The 21,070-nt window shown below is 37.8% G+C and overlaps 1 protein-coding gene across 2 annotated transcripts; it reads right to left on the bottom strand.

Moving 5' to 3' along the window:
• Positions 1-2,094: 2,094 nt before the first annotated feature.
• sall1a (spalt-like transcription factor 1a) lies at positions 2,095-17,333 on the bottom strand. 2 transcript variants are annotated; one of them, XM_067402286.1, is made up of 3 exons: positions 16,478-17,333; positions 6,807-10,213; positions 2,095-4,909 (listed from the first exon to the last, which is right to left on the bottom strand). In XM_067402286.1, exons 1-3 carry the CDS (start codon positions 16,548-16,550, stop codon positions 4,469-4,471), a joined length of 3,921 nt encoding a protein of 1,306 aa, XP_067258387.1. In that variant the 5' UTR covers positions 16,551-17,333; the 3' UTR covers positions 2,095-4,468. The 2 variants fall into 2 exon arrangements, with proteins under 2 accessions (XP_067258387.1, XP_067258388.1); XM_067402287.1 differs by lacking the exon at positions 16,478-17,333 and adding an exon at positions 13,101-13,151.
• Positions 17,334-21,070: the final 3,737 nt, after the last annotated feature.

A 21,070-nucleotide genomic window follows, 5' to 3' on the forward strand; every position in this document is an offset into this window, starting at 1 on the left:
AATTGTCCCAAATGTGTCTTTGATCTCCCCTGCGTAGACCAAAAACACAGCAGGGAGTCACAGCCAGCCCCCGGGGCTAAAGCCAGTACAGACAATATAGAGCAGAGGTGGGTCCGTTACGTGAAGAGGTCGCACGCTCCGTTGAGAACTCCCTGAGGCTCAAACACAGTACTGAATCCTGTCAGATCTCGTAACCTTCCCCTTTAAGGAACTGAAACAACGGCCACCTGCCTTATCATTCACTTACTCACACCACATCTCCATAACTGTACAGACTGCAGAGACAGAATAATGAATAGAATTAAAAATTAGATTTTGTGACTATGTTTTCTAACAAGATAACTCCACATAGCACCAGTCAATCTGAAGTATGGAAAGGCTCATTATAATCTTGTTCTTTTGCACATTCTAACTCCTTTTATTAAACGTAATGAAGTAAACTGCATTAACCTGCATATTGCTAATGTCGCAAATTACAATTAATGAAAACCTCAAATAAAGTGGCCTAGATGTATTCGGCTTACTGACTTCATGTCCTGTATCATAAAAGTCAATGAAACTGATTAATGCTCTGAAGCATGAGCGTGAATACTAGAGCACACTAAACACTTCTCAAAATGACAGTAATAAAACAATGAGAAACTTAAAGGTGGAGAGGTGCACTCAAAAATGCACTGCCCTGTTTGCTCAAGCAACAACAGGTCTCAAATCATGTGTCGCATAGCTGTTTCCATTTCTGTGGATGCTGCATGGCAGGGGGTAAGGGGTGTTGTTGTTGTAATTATTATTAATAATTTATTTACTTTGTGCCATTATTGTTAAAAAAAAAAAAGAAAAAAAAAAAAAGATCTGGTTAGGTATTGACCGTTTCTTTTGCATATATAGTATGCAAGTATGCCTTTATACACACAAATATTATCTCTTCTGGATCATTCTTAATCTGCTGTTCAGGTGTTTTTGAAATAAATACTTAAGTTGCTTTGTATAAAATTGTCTGCTTCATAAAAAATTATTTCAGAGAATGTTCACTTTAAGTTTAAATCACATTATGAGACACCCATGCATTTTGACCGGTTTAAATGACTGTTTACTCCGCATTAAATAATAATAATAATAATAATAATAATAATAATAATAATAATAAAAAGAAGAATAGGAAAAAGAAATAGATAATAATAAAAAGAAGAAGAGGAAAAAGAAATAACAAATTAGGTAATCATGCAACAAATTACAGATATGCTGTGTAATGTTTCAAACTCAAAATAAGAACTTCAGAAATAAGAACATGACTAAAGATTCTTAAATACATATTAAAGAATAACATTTATGTTTTTAGTTAAAAATCCTCTAAAATGTTCTGTATTTGTTTATTTTTTAGAGAGTAAATTAAAAATATGGAATGATTATTAAAAAAAAACAAAAAACAAAATAAAAGAATTTGGAACATGAAATGAATAGGGAACATTGGAAGAACTGGGCTGGAACATCCAGTTGTCATAAAACAGTACTTTCCCCCCCTTCTTCATTAAATTCATCACATATCCAGCCATCACTTATTATTATTAATAATTGAGAAAATCGTTTTTTTAATATATTTTTTATTTTTTAAATATTTTATCGAAATGTAACCAAGTTATGTGTCTCATATTGTGGTTTAAATTGAAATTGGGCATTCTCTGAAATTACTTTCTAAATCAAGTATTAGGCCTATATTTATTGGCGTCCTTAATGTTAACATGATGTGTGAGACATAAAACATTACGTTTAATAATATTCAACAATATCAGTCATTGCAAAAAAATCCGAGAAACTACTGGGTGCTCAACATTACGTTACTTTAAATATTAATCAAATGATTGGCATTAAAAAATGTAGTCAATAACTTGACGAAAAGAACGCAAATAAGAAATATGTTCGTCCAGGAGCAAAATGTAACGGGTGTAAATCAAATCACTTTTATTTCAAACACCGTACGACAAATGTCATAATTGAGAGGGGTTTAGTTTCAGTGGTGTCAATAAATTGCGCGCGGTCTGTCACTGAAGAATCCGGAAGCTGGGCTGTTCAAACAAAGCGCCTGTCGCAGGGTGAGAGCACAGATTGAGAGGGGCGGGGACCCTCTGCCGCTCCCGGACTGTTTGCAAGGGTCATTTAGCATCGCGATCTTGTAAATATTGGGGAATTTAGCCAGCTATAAAATCCGGGGAGGAGGCGGCATGGGGCGAGAGGATGCAAGCCTCGAATTAACAGATTCCGCGTTTCAGGAAGTGCAATGGTGTGTTAAATTAAATGCAGCTGGTGAAAAAGCAGGACATATATTTTATTTTAAACGATGATAGATTGATAGTTATTATTTTTATTTTTTAAAGCCCACTATTTATCAGTGACATTTCCTTAAAGGGTTTATTGCCTAAATGTTTTAAAAGTAGGCTAGTTGAATAAGTACCAAGAATCAATATTAAAACTATAACAATAAAATTCCCCGATAACAGGATATTTTATGCTTTTGTTGGTGAGGACAAAATGTTAAAGGGCGACGATAAGGAATCCAGAGGCGAATGCAAATACCATGATTCGTTTACACAGCGCAAAATAAATATAATAGGCTTATTTATATTTGTATAATTTATATCATATGTCAGCTACGACATTTACAGTCGGACTAAAACCAGATCTCTGGGAAACATAAAACAATCAGCATCCTAACAATCGTTACAATTTAAAAAATATTTTCAGCTAAAACTATTAACTCAAAGAAAACGGGTTAGGCTCTATGAAAAGTTTCCCTTATGAGACAGGAACGGTGAACCAATCCATCTAAACAAACGCTGAAAGAAAGGGGCTTCTAAAACGATCGATTGTTTAATTAAAGATGCTGAAGCCTGTCAACCGCCAGAATGATGAACTCAGAAATGTGACTTACAGAGAAGCTGCATGTGTTTTAATGAAGCGCTCTGTAATTGCATTTGCATCCTGACGGACGCGGTCTGACACGTTGAAGTTAAATATGTAACCGACTTTGGATTAACATTTCACACGTTTAATGCACTCTGTCGGAAGAAAGAAATCCATAGTCCATCAGCAAAAGAAATTCTGCCAGAGCTAAAAACAGGATATCGACTGGGCAAAGTCAACATATTAAATGAAAGAAAGAAAGAAAAAAAATAAAAATAAATAAAAAATAAAACGTATATAGGCTAACTTTAAATAATTAAGGTGGTTGCATAAATTCGGTAAAAAAACAAACAAACAAAAAACAAAAAACAAAAAAAAAAAAAACAATACAAATCATCAAGACCGACACTCTTTCTTTTGGAAAACTGATGTATTTGATTATTAGAGTAAAGAATTACAGTATCGTAGTTGTTAGTAGGTATTAAACTGTAGAGAAACTGGGCCCTAAAAGATCTTTCAGCTTTTCAAGAAAGTGCATGTAACAGTCCATATATATATATTTATATAATATTTATAAAAACACTATCATCATTTGTCCCCTGGCCGAGATGGACTTTGTCTTCGAGTAAGACTATGTACAATTGTTGCTCCACATCCGAGAGAAAAAAAAAAAAAGAAAAAAAAAAGTATAGGGTGCGTCAACACATGATGTGCAGTAGATGTCAAACAAAGACGCTAGTACCTAGCAGCAGTTTGAAAGCCCAGCAAATCTAAACCTCAAAGATCACAAAAGGCATTTTGTTTTTCTCCCTCTCATTCATATGTGTGTGGACCTCTTCATGTTGTCATCTAAAAACCGTTTAAGTTTTGTATCCTATTAGCACAAAGAGTGAGAACTGAATGTAACAAAAAAGCAAAATGAAAATACTAAGGTCTAAATAAACAGCTGAGGTGAAACCCTTTTGTAACTTTTTTTTTTCTTTTTTTTTTTCTTTTTAACTTCTAAGACTGAGAGAAAAGGACTAATCTATGTCCCTGGATTTATGAAATGTTGATATTTCTCAGAGGAAAGTTTCTACACAGCTTGTAAACCATCTAGCACAGATAAGTGTAAAGTATTTACAGCCTTACGATGCACTTTTTAAGCTCTAAATCATTACATGAACATCAAGTTTTGTTAACACATACTACAGATAGAAAATAATTTAATGCCATGGTGAAGTGTTCTACCAAGAAAAGCTAAGTTTCAAAAGCACACTTTAAAACACTCATACAGATTCACTCTGCTGATAAACAGAAAATAACATAAAAACTAAGTAACTGTTAATATTTCCACTTGGTTTTCGAGCAAGGTTATAATCACTAATAAATAAGCTCCAAAAACTATAACGTGTTGTACATTGTACAAAAAAAGCAAGTTCTTTTCAAACTCCTCTTCATAAAGTCTTAATGGCAAGCAAAAGCTGATTCAGTTTTTTCTTGCTTTTCTCTTTCATGGACACATATACGGGAGCACTTGTGTGTGCCAGTTAAAGAGTGTATGTTTGTTCATGAGCACAACAAGTACAACAACCTAGTTGGTCACAATCTCCTTGTCCTCCATGAAGCGTGTGAAGCGGAAGTGAGTCCCATTCTCTGTGTTGGCCATTTTCTCTAGGCCAGCCAGAGCAGGATTGGGCTCAGAGTTATGCAGCTTTTCCATGCTGCCCGTCAAGCCTCCGATCGGAGAACTGCCCCCATTGCCCACACTCCCTGACAGTGGAGGGGGCAGACCTCCATTCTGGATCACAGAGATCTCGTTGGTTTTCATGGCCAGGCCGTTAGAGAAAGCAGCAGCATACTGATTCCAGAAGCTGGTTGGGTCTCCGTTTCCAGCTCTACTGGTTAGGTCCTTTTGGAAGAGCTCAGGGAACTTTACAGGGTTGGTGCCCAGGAAAGCCATGGGACCATCTACTGAAAGCCTGCGACCTCGCCGTGCAGGAGCACTGTTCCACATGTGGGTACCCATATGCACCTAGAGAGAGGGAGAGAAAAGGAAGTAGAAGAAAAAGGATTAAAGAGTATAAAAACAAAGGATAAGGAGAGCTACATCATTTAAGGTTTGGAAACATTAAAATGAATAACACGTGAGATGATGCAATGGAAAAAGAGGAGTAGTACTATAATAATTAGTATTAAAATAGGCCCACTGGAAGCAGCATTTGTCTAATTATTAAAACAAGGTTAAAATGTTGTAACATTCATTCAGTGAGAATGGTGGTCTGCATATGAAAGAAAGGTCCTGTGGTAGACATGTGTTCTGAGAAAATTGCACTGTCCACTCTCATTGTGCTGGACAGTATTGTATCTGACAGTTGCCCCCAGTTCACCCTTGAAGCATGCAATACATTTAGGGGGAAAAGTACCTTGTTTAATTGTTGCAACCTTTAGTGACCATTGAACACCAGGTGCAATTTTAACCATGCTACTTTTTCAATATACAAAGCTCTAAAATGATCCATTCCCCATTTATCTGAAATTCTTTTCAAATTGATTTTGTTTAATGAATTGCTAATTCATAATCAGTTTGATTTTTTTTCTTCAGAGAAGAGTAAATTAACAAAATCAATATTTTATGCAGTGAAATCACACTATAGAATATTAATTTTCAATTTCACAATTGAAATTAAATTAATAAAATTAATTATTTAGTCAGAGGGATTTTTTTAGCCTGATAGTTACATTCCTTTTGGAAAATTTAGCCTATAGTGAGTAAGGTTTCATTAGTGCAGCCACATATCCATATAAAACCTGCAGGATTCTGTTTATCTGTGTGCTAAGCTTTTTTTATTATTATTACAATCAAAGAGAAAACCACATTTATCATGAGATAAACTTTGGAAAAATAGTGAGCATGCCACTCCTAAGGGTGGTCGCTGCTGGTAACTGTGCTTAAAGCCTGCTCAGGTTTCAGACCAATATTTCTATTTATAGAATGACTCAACATTTCCGCATCCCCTTTAATTCATATATATATATATATATATATATATATATATATATATATATATATATATATATATATATATATAGCACAAAAAACAAAGGTGTGTGTGTGTGTGTATATATATATATATATATATATATATATATATATATATATATATATATATATATATATATATATATATATATATATATATATATACATACACCTTTGTTTTTTGTGCAGTGCCATTTATACTTGTGCTTTTTCCCCTTTATAATTCATAACACATTTCTAATTATTTTCCCCCATCAATACTGGCTTATATGGTCAGTAACCATTGTGGCTGGCTTTCCACAAACACACAGTCAAACCAGAATTTATTCAGACACCTTGAACATTTCATTCATTAATACAGTTTATTCACTATAGTTAAAAAAATGGTAATAAAATATGACAAGTTCTCAGAGTTAAACTGTGTCAGAAAAAAATCAATATCTTAATTATGTCAGATAACACTTAAGCAAAACATGGTCAGGTCAAAGTGTCTGAATAAAGTTTCCAAATTTGTATCAGTTTTACTAGTAGTCCACTGTATGAATAATTTTGGGGTATAATATTTCACGGTTTACTTTATTTTGCTATCCTCACTTACATAAATAAACTATAGTGTCCTTCACCCACTGGTAAAAATATATAAAAAATATTAAAAATAAATAAATAGTGAAATAACATCAGGAAAACATTTGATATTCAACAGTGTTTTGGTCTGCCTGCATTGACACCATTTTCTTTAAGAGCTGCTGTGCAACCAAAATTATATACCAGCTATCACTATAAAGCTGCTTTGACACAATCTGCATTGTAAAAAGTGCTATATAAATAAAGGTGACTATTTCATAAAATCATAGAAAATAATTTTCATCTTATATACAGCAATAAATACCTTGAGATTTCCTTTGGTGGTAAACGCTCGTCCACAAATGGTACAAGCAAAGGGCTTCTCTCCCGTATGGGTTCTCTCATGGATTTGCAGGGCACTGGAGGAGGAAAATGTCTTCCCACAAGTGGTACAGTAGTGCTGTTTAGGCGTCCTCCGTGGTGGGGCAGTCGAAAGTACCGGAGAGGTGGAAGCAGATGAGGTCACTAGTGCAGAGGGCAAGTCTTTTACTTCAGGTTGAAGACCATGCAGAAAGCCGTTGACCTCAGTCTTCATCATGGAGGTCAAAGGTCCAACAGACAGAAGGGATGGAGTTGGGCTAGAGGCAAGACTGGTGTTGGGTTCGAAGAGCTGGGAGGGCAAATCTCGCATTTGATGGGTCAGCATATGTTGCTTCAAGTTCCCCTTGGTGGAAAAGCCCCGGTTGCATACTGTGCAAATGAACGGTCTCTCTTTGGTATGGCTACGGTAATGGATGTCCAAGGCACTCTGGCAGGCAAATGTCTTGCCACAGATGTCACATGCTGTATTCTTCAGGGTGCCTCGCTCGCGGAAGGGGAAAAGCATGCTAAGAGGATCTTTTGATGAGTTAATTGAAGTAAGATCCAGAGCTCCAGGACTAGCAGAATGAGACTGCATGAGACCTGCACTAATGTGCTCCAATGACAATGCCCTCTGCTGCCGATCCTCCAGACTAGGAGATTTTTGCTGTTGGATAGTACCATTAGAGGGTGATGGAGCTTGCATGGAAGAGGTAGATTCAGAGACAGCTGGACTTCCGGCACTTTGGCTTTCGATGTCACCTCCAAGTGAAGAGGAGTCATTTGTGAATCTGTCTCCTTCCATTAATCCGTTCTCCAATGATTTCCCTTGGTCACACTGCACTTCCTCTCCTGCTCCCTGGTTGGCACACTTCTGGTTCTCCATACCTAATAACTCCTGTGGAGTAGGGGATGAACAGACACTGTCTTGAGATGCATCAGCTGACTTTGGTGTGTCTGGAATGCTGCTGTCTGGTCCATCCTCAATTCCTTCCATATTTTCATCAGAGAAGTTGTCAAGATCATCAAAGTTTCTCTCGTCAAATGAACCAGCATCGGACCCCATGGATTCTGGATAGTTGTCAGGAAGAGGGGTGTTGGGGATCTGGCCACCCATGTGCATGCGAATATGCTGCTGCAGTACCACAGCATTCGTGAATTTCTTCTGGCAAATAGGACAAGAATGCTGGACCCTCAGTGGCGGCATAGCTCGATGGACACTGTAATGAGTCTTGAGGTTGCCCTTGGTGGTGAAGGCACGACCACACACTTTGCATTTGAAAGGCCTCTCCCCAGTGTGTGTGCGGTAGTGCATTTTCAGTGCACTCTGGCAACTAAGAACACGGTGGCAGATAACACACTCATTGGGGTCTGTCACCTTCCTGTCAATATTCTCAACAAGTTGCTGAAGCTTAGAGGTTTCTGAGCCTTGGAGAGGATCAAGGAGACCCCCGAATGGAAACTTAGCTTTGAACTGTTCTGACATCAGGGGCATGAGTGGGTTAGTGGCCATTGGAGGGCTGTTGGAGGTGGTGTACTCAATGGTACCCTCCACTGCAGAGCTCATGTTTGTTGTTAAACTGGAGGACTGATTGTTTTCTTCAGCTTTTCCATTTGAGGTAGGCAGGGTTGTGCACTCACCTTCTTCCAACACACTATCTGTGTTCTTCATAGGTGTATCAGCAGGACCTGAGTCGCTTTTAGCAGAATGAGAAGGGCTGCTTATAGCCACTGAGTTATTCTCTTCCTTCTTGATGAATGGAGGCAGGCTTGGTATAGTTGGTGGAAGTAACATGCCAACGGAAGATGTCAAAGTAGACAGAACAGGTTTACTATCAAGCCAACTAGTCACTGGCTTCTCAGGAGGCATAGACATACCATAAGGAATGCCAGTACTCGTTGGAATATTGTCTAGATGCTCTGGGACAGGGTATGGGTTCATCTGAATATGTGGATACTTCTCTTTATGACGCTGAAAATGAACCTTCAAGTTACCACGGGTGGAAAAGCGGTTGCCACATATGTTGCACTTGTATGGCCTCTCACCTGTATGAGAACGTAAGTGAATCTGCAATGCACTGTCACTACCAAACACCTTGCCACAAAACCTGCACTTATGTTTGAAAAATGTATCCTCAGAGCTACTCTTCGGTTCAAAAGATGATACATTAGGAGGCTTGCCTTTTCTTTGCTGAGCCAGTGCAGCCAGTGAGTTGAGATCCTCAACTGTAGTACCAACACTGGGCAGTGCACTGGAAAATATTGGGTTGCCTGGTGGGGGCTGAGGTAGAAGGGTATTAGCCACAGGATTCAAAAGGCTTCCAATTGCAAAGGCTGGTGTGGATGACTTTGCAAGTGATGGGTTTCCTAACTGAGGATGCAAGCTTCCTGTATTGCCTGGCCTCTTGTCTGAAGGTTGGGCATTAACTGTAGCTGGCCCTGGTGCACCAAGGCTTTGAGATGACTCTCCCACACTGGAATTGCTCTGAGGTAGCTGCGCAACATTAGCCATCTGTTTCAAACTGCTAATGCTTGCAGACTGGCTAGCTATGCTCTGTGCCAACCCTGCAGCAGCTGCCAACTGTTGAGACAAATGTGAACTAAGAGTGGTTAGCGGGCTAGTACCTGAACCTAAAGTCACAGGGGAAGAACTAGGTGGTGCTTGGAGCTCAGGTGACTGTGACGCTAGCAGAAGAATCTGGTGACGAATCTGCTCAATGAGCTGTAGCTGATGGATCTGCTGCTGCTGTAGGGCCAAGAGCTGCTCCATGAGGGCTGGGACAGCCACTCTTTGCCCTCCCGCTGCTCTGGTCTCTTGAGAGAACTGGGCCACAGCCACTTTGGTGCTCTGTAGGTTTTCAATGATGACGTTGCTGTTGATCATGGAAAAATTGCCCAACTCAGTCAAGTTACCCAGCTGAGGTAGTGAGGCAGAGATGACAGAGTTTCCCATACTGGACCCAGAGCTGCCCAGAGCTCCATGGCTGTTTCCAATACCACTGAGTGGGCTGCCGCCTGCCATACATCCACTTCCATCATTATGGGGTGCAGAGACTCCTGACATCTCTGTGTCCATGGCCTCCTCTTTGTCAAGTATGTTCTGCTCCAAAAGGTCAGTCAACTCTGCTTGATCTGTGTTATTAGTTGTATCATTCATCTGCTCATCAGGATTATGAGGAGAGGATCCTGGGGAGAAGGTTCCGGAAGGAGACACTGGATTTTCATTCACAATTAGAACTAATTGATTCTTAGTGCAATTCTTCTGGTGTTTTTCAAGGTCCGATAGTTCAAAGAACTCTGCACAACATCTGCTGCAGACATGGGCACCCGAGTCTTTACAGGGGGAGACGTCCGGGTTGGTCTCTGTGTCCCCTGCAGAGGAAAATAAGAGGGGGGAACAGGGGGATTAGCGATTAGAGATGTTTTGTATCTGAAGAAGCAGCTTTATCTGTTCAAATTCTTTTGTTGTTAATCTTCTGTTAATCAGTTTAATGCTTATCCCCCTCATACGTTCAAAAAACAACCATCAAAAAAGAAACAAATACCAAATAACACAAAGAAAAGGCCTTCACACTATGTAGAGCTATGATGAAATAAGATAAGAAAAGAGACAAAATCAATAGCACTTTTACAATATTGCTTAAAAGTGATCTTTGAAGATGTGTATCAAAGTCCCATCAATTCAGCCACCTTAGGTAATCATTTTCTTCAGATAATCCATCAAAACATAAAAATACTATGAACTGAGAACAATGGGCCCTAATGAAATTTCATAGAGGGTCATTGATTTCCAATATTTCATACTACTCAATGTCTACATGTCCACTAGGCACAAATCAACCATTTGAAGGACTTATTAGACTTTCAATTTGCTGTCAACTTCGCTCATTTTCAACCAACTGCAGGCATCTTGGACAGGTTATCCCTGTCACTAAACTAATTTGTATCCAGTCAGCCTGCAATCAGGATCTGACAGGAACAAGTAAGCCTTTGGCATTCAGATTGCTATGCACTCTGCAGAAGCTCAAACTCATTCATACCACGCTACACGTGAATAAAGTAATTTCATGATCATCTTAATACAGCACATTGTGAAAAAATTTAAAATTTTAAAAATTTAAAAATTAAATCATTACAAAAATGTATAACTATTTCAGGTGATTATTTATGCAGGATTTTCAATGCAAGCACAAATATAAAAACAATTACTGATTTGATTAAGCAAGAAACTCTTTGCATGTTCAAACAAAGTTTAAGTGTACAGTAATAATATCATGTGTCAGAACACATGATGACTTTAATTTAAATTATACAGTGGAAAAGGTTTTGAAACTTTTTCTAGAAAATGAACCATAAGCATTTGAAAAAGAAAGTGAGAAAAACTGTTCTATTCCCTCCCTCCCTTCTTCTAGGGCTGTGGCCTTTCTCCAGTTTCCTCATTCTTTCTCACCCCACCTCCTCTCTTTTTGTCCCTCAAAAATCATGCTGTTTAACATACAAGTTGATTTACAAATTGTGAGGCAAACTCATTGTGGGGCTTTGCTCTCAACATTTTCATCAGCGTGGAGATTCATTTGCAAATGAAACCCCTGCAAGAAGTGTGTCCCAGCCCTGCGGAGAGACAGGATGGCTCCCCATTGTTCCCCAGCATGGGAGTGTCAGAGCAGGGGAGAGGGGCGAGGGCCCAGCCTGCTCATCACGGCTGGCTCTAAAGCAGATCCTGTTTAATTCAGGGATTATCTTCCCCCTGTGTCTCTCTGAGCTGGAACATCAGATAACGTTAAAGTTGCCATGACAGTAAAGCCGTGTCTCACACAAACGATGTGTTGCCCAGACGGGAAAAAGTCAACTTTTTTGACAAAAAAACTTTTAATATTGAGGTGAGGCCATTGAAAGGGAAAAAGTGAATATAGTGTTGGGGTAGGTGAAAAGATTACTTGAGAAGAAATTATTTTTCAAAAATATAAAAACCAAAAAATTAACCAAAGAAATCACAGCAAAAACTATTATTAATTATAATATAATTACGATGATGATAATAATAATCATAATAATAAGGCATGCTAACAGTCGCTTGTTTATTTACAGTAATATGTAATGATAATTCTGCTCAAAAATTAAACAACTTAAATATATTCACTGCAACCTGTTGAAGACCTTTGTTTTTTGGTTAACAAATTTCTTAGTCACTTCACCTCATCACAAAATAAAAAATATGAACAAACTTATTTCTCCCTCAGTGAATATGTACTATAGGAGACTTACTAAAAGATGAACAGCACAAGTCTTCAGAAAAAAAATGATAAAGGCCTACAATCGGAAAAATCTAATTCTGAAAAAAATGTAAATTGCTATGTACAGAAGTTGATCCTAAGTATCCTTAAAAATGCATATTCAAAAGTTACATCGTGTGGACTTTTTGAATGTAACAACAACAACAAAAAATCTGGAAATATTCATTAATTTATATTTTTTGAGATTTAAAAAATATCTCGGTTTCTTTCAAGATATATTTGCTAAAATTTTGACATTTGAACTAATAATTGTCAAACATTTATTTCAAAATTATAAAAACAAACGATCATCATATGACATATGAATGTTGAAATAAATTGTTCTACCATATGAAATCAGATACATTACATAACCTCTGCACTTTAAAAAATAAATAAATAAATGCTTTACTTCGCATTCAACCACTGGTACAAAAAAAGGACACATATTCATGCCCAAATATGAATTAAGTAAATTAGCATTAGAATAAATAAATAAGCATTTTAATATTTTTTTTTTCAGTCTCAAAAATAAGATAAAACAACAGAAATACATTTTTAAATACATTTTTTCAATGCTTTAGAAAATCATACATTTTCGGGAACTTAATTATACTCAAATGACAATGCGTAATGGGCTGCTTACAAAGCCAGATGTGTGTCTATAGCCAGTCTATAATACATGGAAAGCAAGAAACGACGATAGTTTATGAAAGCTATTGTACACTGTGTACGGCTGTGTAGATTAGTGAGACAGAGCTAGTTTTGATGAGCACAGTTCTTTACAGCATGATGGCTTTGGGTCATCATCAGCATGCTACAGAGCAAGGTCAAAGATCTCATCCAAGCAAATCAAGACAGAGAAAGGAGAGAAAATTGGCAATGTGGTAAGTATATATATATATATATATTATATATATAAAAAGAGTAACTAGAAAAAAGAGAGGATAAACATACATGAGAAAAATTTGTAATGTCTACATTACTTTTCTCAGCTGCAGGCGCCTTGCTAGTTGTGACTTCGAAGAGTGTGTTACCATTCACTCAAAACCTCCTTCTGTGTCCCTTCTTACTCTCTTCCACCCGCCCTCAACGTTCCTGCTTTCCCTTTGCGTCCCTCCCTCACTTTCTCTCTCAAGCCATAGAAAACTTCCTACTGAACACTAGATGGTGTGCCTGGGAAAGGCTTCTCTACTGGTCACCGAGCCCTCATCCCCAATTCTTTTGACATGCTCTTAGAAGGATGGGTGTAAGAGGGGACTAGCAAGAAAAAAAAAACAAAAAAAAACAACAAAAAACACGTCCAAAACATCAACTATAAACACTGGCAAAATGACAAGATACGAAATCCCTGTTGTTTGCAATGTGTATTTTGGAGGGGAGACCTCCCTGACAATCTCTCTGGGTGGGTGTGTGGCAAATTTGCTGAGGTGAAAGGGGAAAGCAGCCACATTGATCTCAATCCACATCACCCCCCACCTCCTCACCCCACACACACCACCACAGGGGAAAAAAAGAAAAAAAAGTAAGAGCCCCTGTTTGGCAGGCTATAGCACAGCATGTTGGAGGTCAGAGACATGGTACACATGAACACACTGTGACCTGATCTCTTCTCGCCTCCCCACAGAGTGAGCCTGGCAAAGGTTAAAAAAGCTCTACATCCCACCCTCACTAACAGGCCAACAAGAACAGACTACTCACCTCAGTCTAGCCATAATACTGCTTTCTAATATCCCACACAGGCCGCAAAGCATAGTGAGAACATTAACCTCTCTGCATTACGTTTTTCTCAAAAGAGAAGACACTAAGGAAAGTTTATTTGTATTTATTAAGGCCCAGTTTTCACTGAATGTCAATGAAAAAAGTTACCTAAAATTGCTGAAGTCAAAAAGACAGCAATAAATCTGAACACTTACATACAGGTTATGCATTTGCCTCATGCTTTGAATGAGCTGCATTTGGCAAAAATGTGAACTTGGTCAGCTGACAGTGGTTGACAAATCCTACCATTCACTTCGTTATTAAATTTAAATGGGAAAATCCAGCAATGGTATGGTTTTGAAAATCTGTTTTCTTTTCCGTTTCTTAAATTCTAGCACTAATTACATAAACTTCACTTATGAATGCCCTTCGCACGTAATGCCCTTTGCTAACCAACAGCTTATGTAAATCTATCTAGTAGCCTATTCATTTTTAATAACACTGAGCTGGTTTCTATACATCTACGTTCTCTTCAAAGTAATAGAGCTATGTTAAAATAAGATGATGTGCTAAATATTGCATCTCAACTCATAGACCCGCGAAAAGCAGTAGACTGTTTTTTTTTTTTTTAACAAAAATTAAGAATCTTATTATTTAACAATTAGCTATCATTGATATATAGTCTCTGTATTTGTGTTTCTTATCAGCAAACATCAATACGTTGTATGGTTTAAGGAACACCTTTATAAAGTTCTAACATCTAAAAAGCAACTGGTGTCTATAGCGGCCCATGAACTGTAACGAAAAGCAGTTTGGATTTGTTTTATTTAGAATACTAAAAATCTAATCTCTTTAATGTAAAGAGAAGACGCGCAAATAACTTTGTAAAATCTCTACTGCATTATTAGAGAACTAATACTCGCGTTGTACCAGTGATTAATGTTTCTTTATGGATTTTACCTAAAGATTGCCGTAGAACCGTCATTAAAAGAATGGTGTGCTAAATATCTATAGCCTACTAGCTTTCCCTTTTGCATTAACAGTATAAGTAGGTCACTTCTGTTAATTCTTCACATGCACAACGGAATACTATTGAAAATGGATTCAATTGGAAGATTAAAAAATATTTAAGAAAATTAGTTGGATCCAGTTTCGATATGAAACAAAATCCTTACCTCTTCATAGGTCCCATTCTAATCAGAAACATGATAGCTTAGAAAACGCTGAGTTAAGCAAGAGATAGGACAGTTCCCCCGAAACACTGCGTTTTAAAACGGTTCAAATAAGAAACTACTGAACAAAATGTCCAGTATGCCCTTTACATTCTTTTTTATAGCTCTATGGGACGTGAGAGGAACTTTGATACAGTTTAGAAGTAGTCTAGTAAAACAGGTAGCCTATAGACTTAAAATGTTAATGACTGTTGGAAAACCTTTAGACACCGACTGCTCCAACACTGAAAACTATTAAATTATAAAGTCTAGTACATTTAGTATGAGAGCATAAGAAAAAAAAATAATTCACATAATTAGACTTATGTCGTTATTTTACATGTCCAAAGACAATAATACATTTATATTAATTTGCACTCTCATTTAGTTGAAAAAAACGTTTAATATCTAGGCTAAACGCATGTTTTAAAAGTTGACAACGCACTGTATGAAAGATGAGCTTGGCCACAGTGTGGGACAGTGTGTGTCGGAAACTACATGGCACAGCTTGCTAGCAAGTCAGCTCTTGATCACAAAACTCGTGTTAAAACATATTTAAAAGCAAACGAACGAGATAATCCATTGATGGAAGTTTTGCAATACCCGTCTATAGGTACAGAAAAAAATTAATACGACGCAAAAATTGTCTAAATTATAAGTATGGAGTCATAATGGAAAAGCTCGATTACATGAGATTGTGTGATTTCGTTGTTCGATCGCCCGTGACTACATGCCATTAAAGTTTAATTTCGCTTAATTATTACCTCTTATAAAGTTTTACAAAAGTTGGAGATAGAGGAAAATATTTTTAACAAAATACGTTTCGCTGACTTAGCCTCCACCTTTGAGAACGGTCGCATGACATAATTTTCGATAAGGGAGATAACATGGAATAGATACAATATAATATCCCACAGAAGTGGGGAAGAGGGGGAAAGGCTGAAACCATGCGAATCCCCACTTGTGTGGGCAACTTCAACGGGCCAAAACAAAACTAATTCGATGAGTTTTAACGTTTACAAATGATTGCTGATGAATTTTGGAAAACTTTTAATAAATAAAATAACCGGCAAACTTCGCCTATATTATAGGCCACTTTCTTTCAAGAGTCAGCTTTCACGAGCCAATTTAAAAAATAAAAAAAAATGCCACAAGAGGATTCTTAAAAGAATCGAACAGAACTAGAAGAAACGTGTTTTTGTTTTAGCATAAAGTAGTCTAAAAGTTTTCAACTGTAGGCTACTTAAATAATAGGGCTCTAACAGAGAGTCCCTTTAGCAGCACAAATATATAGACTAGGGAGATTACCAATTTATTGCCTGAGATTAAAAACAAGGAAGAGTCACTGTAAATACGTTAAACCCAACAATAACAAAAATGAAGTTAGAAATCCCTTTTTGGTAAAAAAAGTGCAGAGTGAGTTTAAGTGTGTATTAAGGGCTTGAACTCACCATTGTGCTCGGTTAGGACCAGCTGCGAGTCGGACTGGAAATGCTGCGGCTTCGCTTGTTTCCTCCGCGACATGCTGGCTCACGCATCAGCCACGAAAGAATAAAAAATTACTATCAAATCTGCTCAAAATTACGGAAATCGAGCCCATCCACCGCGCATGTGTCCTGTTATGATTATCAATAATGCCTCGCGATTAATCATGGAGGGGAGGGGGAGGGGGGTCCTCTGAAAGGCGATTGGCACCTTGCCAGCCCCCTATTCAAATGAAGTCTCTTTAATCAATTAGCCGCTGATTTGCTGGGGACTCTTGTCTCTCTTGCTGCTCCCACCCAATGAGTTGATCCGTGTGGAAGAAAGGCTGGATTTTCCAACTCCCTTTGGATACAGTTTAACCCTTCTTAGCAACCATCTGGTGGCTACGTTGGAGCTTAACTTAGCCACTACTGGAATGTCAATTTCTCTTTCGAAAGAGCAACCGTATCTTTTGATGTTTCAGGGAATCAAACTGGTGCTGAAAAGTTGCAATTCACCCAAAAGTGTCCGGATAGCCAAAGTGTCTGCTAAAGATCTTCCAGCGCCTTTTCCGTAGCTTGGAGTTGCGGAGCGTATCGCGTATCCTCGTTTGTGATTGGCATTAAAGTTGTTGTAATTCGGCTCCTGGATGATTACAAGCGCACCGTTTCTAACCAAGTCGTTCTTTCCTCAAGGCAACGGTGTTAAAAGTAGGTCGGCCAACTGAGTTTCGTGCGTAATGGCAACTATCGGCGTCTCGAAAGTCCAAAGAATGTATCAGATGTCCCAAATCAGATTCATCTGATTATTGCCGAACGGGATCAGTAACACGTTTTCATCACACGCCGCATTCAGCGAACAAACAAACTTTAAGGGCCCATGCAGAACGGTGAGAAATCTTCAGCCCCACCCCTCTGTGATTCTATTGGTCACTGCTCTGTTCTATCATAACTCGCGCTCTCTGTCCCTCTCAGTCTCGCACCCTCCTCTCCTTCCCACTCTCACTCTCTCACCGCGCGACCGAGAGACAGAGGAAGCGCTCGTGCTTCACAGCAAACCTCTTCAGCTGTGCGAATGCATCCCATCTAGATTAGCCTGTTTGAAAATAATTTCGCAAAACAAAATTAGCATATTATCTTTCGAGGCGGTCGCCGAGAGGAGAGCCCTCATCTAATGAATCGTTAGTGATAAAACGTTAGAAGTCGCGCAAAAGTGAAAAAGTCTGGAAAACATCAAGAAAGTGTTTGGAAACGACAAGTATATTTAAAATCGATTTAATCAGGTTAAAAACTACGTCTCTGCTTAAACGGTTTGCTCTTTTAACGAGGAAATTTGCTATATATAGACACATATACTAAATTTTTTATTTTTTATATAGGCCTATATATTTTCAAAAATCTAAAGTTTGGATTAAACATGAAAAAGAATAAATGATCAACGAAATAAGAGGAAACAATATGAGCAACTTAATAATTTGCTTTAACGTTTTATTACCGGCTGAAGCACTTGCGTATCTTTCTTTTGATAATTTTCAGTAGCCAGCATATGCAAAAAACAACATGTTTTAGTTACATATGTGAAAACAAAGACTTTTTAACCCCTCCAAACGTAGTAATCTGTCCATACTTTACATTTGGTGTTATTCAAAATCTTGTGTAAAGTGCTCCATTATACTATTATATTTTAATAATAATAACAATAATAACAATAATAATAATAATAAAACATTAATATGTCATATTTATAAATAGGCAGTGTTTTGAAGAAGAGAGATTCCCCCCCCCCCCCCCCCCCCGGATTGCGCTGCAGCGACCTGCAAAGCTGAAGATTTATGCCCTGGAAAAGACAAACGAAGCTATCAGTCTAGCTGATTTTGAGAAATGAAGATAATAACGTTACTATAGGTGATGTCTCGGATGCCATTATTTCTCACTGAATATTTAACGAACTGCTGCCGGCGAGATGGATCAGGTCCTATAGCGTCAGCTATCTATACTTTAAGACGACTGTTATTTACTTATTAATGAAAGAACAGGGGAAAAGAAGAGAGTAGTAAACGGACGACGTGTGCTTTTGGTTGAAAAAAAAAATCATATACGGAGCAGAAATCAATATGTTGCTTAATTTTAAAGCTCTCCAGATTATGTCTTTGTTTTAAAGCAATTTAGATTTTTTGATTTCTTTATTACACTGGCATATAACGCATTCCCACCTGTCCATATTACTTGCATAAATATATTTTTTTTTTTCGAAAACAGTTTTCATAACAGGACTAACCTTTCTTTCTTTCTTTCTTTCTTTCTTTCTTTCTTTCTTTCTTTCTTTCTTTCTTTCTTTCTTTCTTTCTTTCTTTCTTTCTTTCTTTCTTTCTTTCTTTCTTTCCCAAACTATAGAATAATTATAGGGCTATTAAAGAAAAGTCTAGACAAGGCAACAACACCTGAAAATCATATCGTGCCATAAATGCAGGAATACGGACCGTGAGAAGGGGGCAATATTGTGATGTCCCCGGTGAGAGGATCGATGCTCGGTTAATTGATGTGAGTGTTGGTGTGGGGCTGTAAACACGCTGATTTGCAGCTCAGCCGAGCGCGAGACGCAATAAATGAGATTCCCCGCGAGCTCTCGGACAATCACCGCGTGAATGACACTAACGGCGAGAAATTTTGGCTGTGACTCGAGAGAAGTCAGGGGTGCACCACAAGAATGGGGGTAGGGGTTAAGTGAAAGCGCTCAAACACTCCCTCCCTCTTACTATTATGCGGCGGCAATTAATTGGCAGGGCTGACAAATGTTTGGAAATATTATCTGGGTGACACCGCGTTACAGACGCGCACGAAAACCGAATTCTATTTTAAAGTGAAACGTCTTCTTAAGTAAGACATGAAAACAGATGTAACGAGCATCAGAATATGAAAGAACTCTTAAAGATAATGTTTCCCTTAGATTGTGCAGCGAACAAGTCAGGGCTCTTTCTAGAGCGCAGATGCTCGCGCTCACTCGGGGTGTCACGCGCTAATCGATAAGAAGCATATAGCAGCGGGAGCGCGTGGGGTCATCATTCACCATTATCACTGACAACCGATAATTGATCATTCCACAGAAACAGAGGGCGTTTGACCGCATAATTGAATAGCATAAGCAGTATGGATGATTTTTTCGCATTCGTGTGTGTGTGGACCGTTTTATGTCCTTTATCTCTTTTAAAAGAGATCCTCTTTTAGCAGAGTTCAACATGTAGCCTTCAGTGAGGAGCTGAACTGCTGCACGCTCTGCGTGGAGAATTACAAACAGTTGGACCACACTTCGAATAGGATCAAATCGAAACAGTGGCGAATGTGAAGAAGGACCTTATAAAATGTTAAACTTCATGTCAAAGGAAAAAGCGCCTAGCCCACTCTTCGCATCCTCCTCACTGTTGAGTTATAAAAGATGTTTCTCTTAACTTTTTCCTTTTGAGGAATAACATTTTTTTTTCTCTTTTTTTTTTATCAGGCTGATTTACACTCTGCCTGTTGGAGGTAGAAGAAGCACGACTGTTTTCAGCCCCGTTTATCCACATTCATTTGCGCTCGATCGCTTCTTGCAGGATAAGAGTGGAATGCAAAATAGTTTCTAGAGATGTGGACAAACGGAAGGATCTTGGTTTTGAATTATGATAATGAATTATTTCTTGTTCTTTAGAAAGTGGACAAAGTTTAAGCGCGTATCTGGTGTTGTAAATTGTGATCTTGTCTCCATGGCAGGCGTGATGATCATGTCAAGCGGCAGACAGTCGCCTCCTGATGACATCTACCATCTGTTATCAACAGATGACGGGGATTATTGCAGCCACTGAGGCATTTTTCTAATGTGTTAAGTTCCAGACTTCAGGGTGTGAATGCTTTATACAAATAAATAACATATAGTTTATTTACCTCAAATGCTGTTATGTGTTAATTATTAATAGTTAACTGAACTTATGTGATCAATTTTGAAATACATTTCTATTTTATTATGCAAATAACTTTCATTTGAACAATACCATCAAAGTAATGAACAGCAGAATGGCCAGCTCCACATATATCATACTGATTTCAAGTATGACGAAACGTGACCATCTTAGACACACACACAGTTTTTACAGACATTTATATAGTATGAAATTTAAATTATTATATCTAAAAATGTATTACTATATTATTAAGTCAGTAATAACTCTTTAACTTTTTCCAGTTATACTAGCCTATATGTCTGAAAAAGAGAGAGTATCCTGATAATTGTAAACTGCAATCCAAACTATATTTCTAAATGCACCTTTAGACCTTTCATAAACATAAGGAAAATGTCAAACTTTAAAACATTTGAAAACCTTTATATAGATAGAACAAACAATAGAATGAATGAATGAACGATATATAGATTGATAGATCAATAGATAGATAGATAGATAGATACTGTACCTGGCTTGGCATAAGAAAACCATTAATTAAGAGATCAGAGTGGAGCTTTTGTCCTCTAGTGAACCCACCCTCCTACTACCACACACACAAGCTCAAAGCCAACATATGATCCAACATATGTTTACCTCTGTAATTGTT

Source organism: Chanodichthys erythropterus, chromosome 11 (assembly GCF_024489055.1).
Source record: "Chanodichthys erythropterus isolate Z2021 chromosome 11, ASM2448905v1, whole genome shotgun sequence".
In the NCBI taxonomy this organism is placed as follows: Eukaryota; Metazoa; Chordata; class Actinopteri; order Cypriniformes; family Xenocyprididae; genus Chanodichthys; species Chanodichthys erythropterus.